Here is an 8,549-nt window from a genome sequence, read left to right as displayed (position 1 = left end):
TCCTCGATAATTTTTTCAAAGAGCTTCCCCAGGACCAAAGTAAGACTAACAGGCCTATAGTTGCCTGGGTCCTCCCTCCTCCCTTTTTTGAAAATGGGGACCACATTGGCCTTCTTCCAGTCTTCTGGCACCTGGCTAGGGCACCACGAGTATGTGTAAAGCCGTGGCGGGGCCCCACGATGACCCCTGCCAATTCCCTCAGCTCCCTACAGTGGAGAGCATCTGGACCTGCTGATTTGAATACATCCAGCCCCCTCAGAAGTTTCCTAACTCGGTCCTCCCTTACTCAGGAGTCACTCCTGAGTCCGTCCTGGATCCCAGTGGGGGAAAAGTCCTGGTCCCTGCTCAGAAAAATGGAGGGAAAGAATGTGTTTAAAAAGTCCTGCTTTCTCATCTGGTGCAACCGCTAGATTGCCAGGCATATCCTGCAGGGGCCCCATGTTTCCTTCTTTTTACTCCCTATGTATTTAAAAAATGACTTTTTGTTGTCCTTGATCCTTGTTGCTAGCCCTAGTTCCGTCTCTGCCTTAGCCTTCCTAACAGCCTCCCTACAGACTCTTGCAATGGAGGTATAATCCTCTTTGGTGATAGCCCCTCCCTTCCACTGGATGTATGCCTCCTTTTTGGCTTTCAGATGTTCCTGAATGCCTTTGGTGAGCCAAGGGGCCTTTTGAGCACTCTTGCCCACTTTGACGTTGGGACTGTCACCCCTTGGGCTCAGAGAATTGTCTCCTTAAGGAATGACCGCTTGTGTTGGACACCTAGTTTCCTCTACTCTCCAGGACCATAGTGCCTCTCCTACCAATCTTCTCAACTCATGGAAGTCAGCCCTCCTGAAGTCAAGGGCTGCTGCCTTGCTACACTGGATGGTGAATTCCAGTAGGCAATTATCACTATTGTCCAGGTGGTTGAGGACCTGGAATCCCCTCACCAGGTCATTGCCTGTGGCCAGGACCAGGTCCAACAGAGCATTCCCCCTGGTGGGACTGTGCACCTCCTGGGTTAGGTGGAGGTCTTATATCCCAGCAAGGAACCTATGTGAGCAGTCAGACCTGGCAGACTGCTCCTCCCAGCAAAAGTCTGGGTAGTTTAGATCACCCATGACGACCACATCCCATGACTTAACTGCCTCCGTGAGCTGACCCAAGAATTCTCAGTCCAGCTCTTCCCCCTGGTTGGGTGGTCTATAGTAGACACCCACTGTTAAGTTCCTTTCCATCGACCCCCTTGTATTCTGACCCAGAGCACTTCAGCCTGCTCCTTCTCTGTCCCCATCCTGTTAGTTAAGGACATGTATTGCTCTTTGACGTACAGCGCCACAACCCCGCCTTTCCTCCCCGTTCTGTCCCATTTGTATAGTCTGTAGCCCTTAATGTTTACCGCCCAGTTGTGGGTTGAATCCCAACAGGTTTCAGTGAGCCCTACTATGTCTGGGTTTGTACTAGCTATCCAGAGGGCAAGTTCCTCCTGCTTATTCCCCATACCTTGAGCATTAGTGTAAAGGCATTTAAGGCTCCTGTCGGTGCATGGATCTCCCACCCCCCGATTCCTAGGACTATCTGGACCCTTGTCACTTACCTGGGTACTTCTTGTGCTCATCACCTGTCTTGGCTGAGAGGTGTCCTCCTCTAGCCCCATCCCCCGGCAAAGCTAGTTTAAAGCACGCCATACAAGATCAGCCAACCTGGAAGAGAAGACACACTTGCCTTTAGGGGAGAGGTGAAGCCCATCCCACCTGAGCATGTCCCCTGCACGGAAATGCAGGTTGTTGTCCAGGAACCCGAGGCCTGCCTGGTGGCACCAACTCTGAAGCCTCGGTTGACCTTATTGATGCAGGCCTTGTGATGCCGTCCACGTCTACTTACTGGGAGAATAGAATAGAATACCACCTGTGCCCCTGTCTCTTTGAGCTTGGCCCCCAAGGCCTTGTAGTCCTTCATGATGTGGTCTGGGTTGCCCCTGTCTGCATCATTTGTTCCCACATGGATTAAGACTATGGAGTACAGGTCCGAGGGTCGAATAAAGACCAGGATCCTTTCTGTGACATCCTAAATCTGAGCCCCAGGCAAGTAGCAGACCTCCCATGCCATGGAGTCGGGTTGGCAGATGGAACTCTCCGTTCCCCTCAGGATGGAATCTCCAATGACAAGGACTCAGTGTTTCTTCCTCTTGGTGCTCCCTCTCTGCACCATCTGTGTTGTGCATGGAGAGGCACCATCCCCCCTGGAGACATCCTCTTCGTCCTTCTCTTCCAAGGCTGCCAGGGCGTCCTGTCTGTTCCTGAGTTGTACCTGGGGAGCCTCCACCACGCTAGCCCGAGCAGCTGTGGGTCTGGTGGGCAACTTTTGCCACTACTCTGTTGCGTCTCTCTCCTGGGGGGTCTGTACGCAGGACAACTGGTCCTGCAGTGAACGGAAATAGGTGTCAGTCTCATGCTCTGCAGCCCTGATCCCCTGTAGCCTGCTCACCTCAGCCTGGAGCTCCCCCACCTGCTCCTCCAGAGCCCAAAGTCAGGCACAGGAGGGCAGGCAAGGGAGCCACCAGACCCCAGTCCCACCACAGGCCTTTGGGTCCCTGCCAGGCTGCCCCCACAAACAGGGGGGCGGGGGGCCGCTGACCCCACCATGAGCTCTGTCTGGGTGGAGGCCTCAGAGGAGCCCAGAGTAGGTGGTGCCACCGGGGCGGGACCCCTAGAAGCTGTACTCTGCATCCTTACCATGTCTATGGAGCTGTGCGTCTTCCTCTCTGTCTTGCTGGAGGCTCCTTCCGGTTACTGCTGCATGCCTGCCTTGCGTGAACACTGACGCACCCTCTCAGAGCGCCTGTTTGTGCACACTGCCCACGTGTGGCTCAGGAGCGCAGCTCCCTGCTGGCTCAGATAAGAGGGATCCGGGGGGCTCCCCTTCCAGATCCTCTACAGCTGTGCCGGCTTCCTTCTCCCCCCCCCACACTTACCTGGATCAGCTGCTGTCACTGCCGCCACCACCTCCTCCGCTGCCAGTGAGTTTGGGATGGGGGGCCCATGTGTGCTGGCTGCACACGTGCGCCCACTCTATTCCTGAGACCCTTCCAGCAAGCATTGATGGATTTGCTGTCTTTCAGGAATGTTGTTCCATCCTTTGATCTTAAAGAATTAAGGCCTTGAATGCTAGGGCTGTAGACAGCTTTGATAGCACTGAAGAAGTCACAAGTATCATTGATGTCAGCAAAATGTTGGGTTTCTTTTGATTTCTGAATCCACCACTCATTCTTCAGTTCTCGTGGTCTCCTCTGCACCTCTGATTTTCCTTGTTGGTGTGCATTTTTCTTGATGGCAGAGTTGATGTCATTCTGCTAGGCACAAAACTTTCCATTTCCTGTAAATGAGATCTTGAATTTTAGTGTCATTTTCGTCAACCCAGTCTAGATGTTTTCTGGTTTGGTATCCTATGGTATTTTCACAGGATGAGATAACAGCTGTCTCAAGTCCTGTCCAGTGCTCCTCAATTCCTCCTGGGTGCTGTGTTGGTAGTGTCTCATTCAGGAGTTCCTGGAATTCTCTCTGCTTGAATAGGTCCTTCCAGCACTAGATGCTTAACTTGCACCTGATCTGCTTCCTTTGCATTCTTCATTTAGGAGCAATACTGATGGACATGTAGGAATGGATGAGGCGGTGGTCAGTCCAGCAGTCATCAGCGCTAGTCATGGCTCTCGTAATCAGGACATCCTGGTGATCATGAGTCCGAACAATCATGTAGTCAATCAAATGCCAGTGTTTTGATCTAGGGTGTTTCCAGGATGTCTTGAACTTGTTCCTTTGACAGAACAGGGTATTTGTGATGACAAGTCTGTGTTCTGCACACTTCGTCAGGAGAAGGATCCTGTTAGCATTTGACTTTCCAATGCCTTCTTTTCCAATAGTACCATTCCAAAGTTTTGAGTCTCTTCCCACTCTGGCATTAAAATCTCCAAGAAGAATGATCTTATCTTCCTTTGGGATATTTGAGAGGATGATGTCAAGCTGTCAGTAGAAGTTTTCCTTCATGATCTCATTGGCATCGAGAGTTGGGACATATGCAGTCACAATTGTCGCCTGTTGGTTTTTGGTGAGTTTCAGATGGAGAGTCACAAGGCATTCATTAACACCTGTTGGGAGTTCTGAGAGTCAGTTTACAAGTTCATTTCTGATGGCAAAACCAACTCCATGTGTCTGTGGCTGTTCTGCTGTCCCTTTCCAGAAGAAGGCGTATCCTCCACCTTCTTCTTTCAGATGTCCTTCTCCAGCACGCTGAGTTTCAGATAGGACAGCAATATCAGTGTTGAACTTCCTCAGTTCACGAGAGGCGATTGCTGTCCTTCGTTTGAGGCAGTTACTATTTGCATAGTCCATTAAGGTTCATATGTTCCAGGTTCCAAAAATCATTTTTGTTTCTTTGTGACCGCATAGAGGTGATCCTACTGGATGCAGTTATCCAGTCAGGAACTGATCAAGATAAACTGTTTGGGGCACCTTTTCTAGCCCCGTCCCCATGTGAGGTGAGTAGAGTGGATCCTAAACAGGACTGCTCAGTCATGGGTGCAGCTGCTGAACTGCTCTTACTGCCTCTGTTCTCAAACAAGACAACTGAAGCAAACACCCACCGCCTACATGCCTGTCCATGACTAGGAACTTCCAGGTCTCACAATCCTATCCCTGTCGCCGATCGCCATAGGACTTTCCTGTTGTGCACAGGCGATGGATAATTCCCATAAAGAAGATACTTGTGCATTACTTCTTTTAGCGTTAAGATGTTGTCACACACCAACAAATGCACGGCCCTTGACAGATAGGGATCTAAGTCCAATGGCATGGAATCCAAGACGATTGGAGACCCTTGAAGCGGCCTTCATTCGGCTTCACAGCTGCTGAAAAGGGGGTTACACTTTTCTTCTGCCTGGTCCACTGTTGATGTCTTCTTGGGTTGCTCTCAGTCAGGAACCTTTCCTGCGCCCTTGCTGCCATGGGCAAACCGGGGTGACCTCCCTGGGGATCGCTATCTTGTAGTGGTGGAGAGACTTGCCCATTCCAATGATCCTGAGCAAGGCCGTCGGGAGTGTCATGCTCCTGGTAGTGTACACTGTATAAGGAACGCTTGGCACAAAGCCAGGGGTTTTGGACAATTTGGTATGAAAAAGTAATAAAAAGTAGTTAATGCAAAGGAAGGTGTGCGAGCATGCAATGAACCTGGGGAAATGGATACACCTGTTGCATCTTCGCTGGACAACAGAGAAGCCATAGACATCACGCACCCAGTGGAAGGCCCAAAGTACGGCCCAAAGAAGGCCCAAAGCCCATTGAGATGCCTACAGAGCCACTTGTCAGGTCATATTATGGGGAGGAAACCTGTAATATTGTCTAAGGGTTATTATTAATATTCACTTGATACCAAATCACATAAGTTGCCATGTCAATCCTTTAGGGCTCTGGCAAAAATAAATTCTATTAGTAACACCTAGTGTCAACACTGAACCTTTTGAAATACTTGATATTCTGTAAACATTCAGTTGTTGTACACTTCAGGCATCTTTTTCCTAAAGCTTCATTTTACTAATTTTTATATTTCATAGATTTCATAGATATTAGGGGATGGAAGGGACCTCATGAGATCATCGGGTCCAGCCCCCCTGCCATAGGTGGGAAGTCAGCTGGGATCAAGTGACCCCAGCAAGAAATATTTTTGTTTTTTGAAGGAGTCCAGAGTAGGTGCTTGCACCACCTCTGGAGGGAGTTTTTTCCAGTCCCTGGACACAAGTGCCGTAAAGAACTTTTTTCTTAGGTCTAGTCTAAATCAGCCTTCCTGGAATTTATGGCCGTTAGACCTTGTTATCCCTTGGGGAGCTCTGGTGAACAGGTGTTCTCCCAGGTCCTGATATACCCCTCTTATGTAATTGTAAACTGCCACCAAGTCCCCCCTGAGCCTTCTCTTCTCCAGACTGAAGAGTCCCAAGTCCCTCAGCCTCTCCTCGTACAGCCTTCCCTCCACGCCTTGGATCATACAAGTGGCTTTCCTCTGGACTCTCTCAAGCTTCTCTCACATCTTTCCTGAAGTGGGGGGCCCAATACTGGACACGGTACTCCAGCTGCGGTCTCACCAGGCTCAAGTAAAGCAGGAGGATGACTTCCCTGATTTTGCGTGAGATGCATAAGTGGATGCATGCCAGAGTTTGGTTTGCTTTGCCAGCCACAGCATCACATTGGTGGCTCATATTCATCCTGTGGTCAATCAAGACCCCCAAGTCCCTTTCAGCTGTGGTGCTAGCGAGCATAGCACTGCTGAGCCTTTAAGTATGCTGGGGGTTCTTCCTACTGAGGTGCAGAACCTTGCACTTCTCTGCATTGAAGGCCACCAGGTTTTGGCCAGCCCACCTTAAGAGTTTGTCCAAATTGGCCTGTATCCCTAGCCTCTTCTGCAGTGTGACTGCCCTCCCCTATAATTTGGTATTGTCTGCAAACTTGCCCAGTTCACATCTGACTCCTGAATCCAGATCATTAATGAAGATGTTAAAGAGTTGTTTATTTTAAACAGTAAATCTGGCATATAAACATTTTGCACCTGAACATACAGCAAATATATTTAAAATATTTAATGACTATTTACTAGAAAGGCTTCTCTCTCCTGACAGCAATCAGTGATAATTTCTGGATCAAGAATTTGGTTCTTATACATTAAAGTCTATTTACTAGCAAAGGACTAAATAATATATTCAGGTAACAGCATTAGTGAATGCTGGTCAATGAAAGTGATGAAAGATACTTGGAAAAACTACTGCAGAATTTTTCAAATGCGTTTTTCGTGAAAGATGGATTTTTTTCCCTTTCATTGTAAAGCACAAGTAATTGTATCATTTCACATTTTCCCATATTTCAGGTTCGTATTATTTGTTCTGCATCCGTGCCTCTCCAAAGCTTGTTTCTGCAAGAATACCATGATGGTGGGCTGGAGGAAAGTAGAGTGTTGATGGATGACTTGGGGTTGAGCCAGGTAAGTGATATTAACATCATCTTCTTTTGTTACAAAAGAGTCTAATTGGTTTTGGTCTGATAATCATGGCAGCATTTTAGGGAAAAGTCTAGTGAATGTTTAACTGATGATTTGCTGCTTTCCACTAGAATCTGTATGGCATATTTGTTGCTTTTATAACATAAACTTATGCTCCCCTATATATGCTGAAGAAGATGACTAGATAGAGAACCATTTTGCATAAATTTGTGGATCATTGCCTTTCTTATTATTCCAAGTGTTCACTCAACTATGTACAAAAAAAATGAGCTAAGTTTAACCCTGAATGCTGAATACTATTCTGAATGCCCCTTGCTAGGTTTCTCTCATCTCAGAGAATGTAACTAGGTATTTTAGTACAACTGCTAAGAGCTTTTTAACAGGTTTTCACTGAATGATTCGAGACAGCACTTCTCTACGATTGTTGCATTTTGGGGAGATTTTTGCATCATAGTATAACCAAGGCAAGCAATATTGCCCCAAAAGATATTGGCTAAGTTCGGTTTGCTTAAGTTCATAGTACTCAATATTTATTTTTAATGTAGAGTATTATCAGAGATTAAGATAAGCAGATAAACTTCAACAATAATGCATCAAAAGAATCAAGAAAATGTAGTTGTATACTTAGTTCAAATTAAAAGAAAAATGAAAATAGAAGGCTCCAACATCATTGTCTTACTTCTAAGTCTTTGTTATAATTCTACAGAGGATGTATTAGACAATGTATAATTCCTTTAGCACTAGTTTTGGATTTTTAATTTTATACTAAATTTTGGCATTTTAATTTTTTTAATTTATTTACATTTATTATCAACTGTTTTGTAGTATTAGCTCTCTAAAGCATGGAAAGATACAGTTTGGATAAGATGCTGTTCTGTTTCTCACAATTTTGTACTATTTTTTACATATCAATCTAGGATTCAGCTGAAGGACTTTCCATGTTTACAGGAGAGGAAGAAATCTTTGCATTTCAACGTACTATCTCACGGCTTACTGAAATGCAGACTGAGCAGTACTGGAAAGATGGAGACAGAAGCAAGAAACAGTTGTAATTCAAAGATGTACAAAACCTCAAAACACAAAATATAGCATGCAAAGAAGAGAAACTGAAATAGAATTGGAAGGATTTTTTAACATAAATTAACTGATTATTATTGCACTTTATTCCTTGGACCACAATTTTTCCATCTCCAGTTTTTATGTTTAAGATCTAAGGGCTCAACAAGTTGTTTTTTTTAAACCATCAACTAACTTATGGGGCTTTTATGTTTCAGCATCTTTCTCCAGTATATGTACTTAGTATTCAAGAAGGTAAACTGGATCAAGATCCTTCTTAAGTCTGCAGAACAAGCCAGGGCTTATGGTAGATATATAATGTATCCACACTCAGATGGTGCTTGTGACTGTATGCACTAATTTTGTTATTTAGAAGACAGTTTTGCTATTTGTTATTTAGAAGACAGTTTTCACAAAAGAGAGATCACAACCGCATAGATCTAATCTACTTGTACTTCGTATGATGCTCCCGCT

General features: G+C 46.0%; 1 protein-coding gene across 2 annotated transcripts in view; it reads left to right on the top strand.

Moving 5' to 3' along the window:
* Window positions 1-8,178, top strand: part of LACE1 (lactation elevated 1) — a 165,498-nt gene extending 157,320 nt beyond the window's left edge. For both annotated transcript variants that reach the window (XM_019520129.1, XM_019520130.1), the window contains 2 exons: window positions 6,888-7,001; window positions 7,937-8,178. In XM_019520129.1, the coding sequence (XP_019375674.1) occupies window positions 6,888-7,001; window positions 7,937-8,071 (249 nt within the window). In that variant the 3' untranslated portion in view covers window positions 8,072-8,178. The remainder of the gene's footprint in view (window positions 1-6,887; window positions 7,002-7,936) is intronic.
* Window positions 8,179-8,549: the final 371 nt, after the last annotated feature.

Source organism: Gavialis gangeticus, unplaced genomic scaffold, assembly GCF_001723915.1.
Source record: "Gavialis gangeticus isolate Ggan-Ray unplaced genomic scaffold, GavGan_comp1, whole genome shotgun sequence".
NCBI classification, from domain to species: domain Eukaryota; kingdom Metazoa; phylum Chordata; order Crocodylia; family Gavialidae; genus Gavialis; species Gavialis gangeticus.
This window is presented reverse-complemented; position numbering and strand designations above follow the sequence as displayed.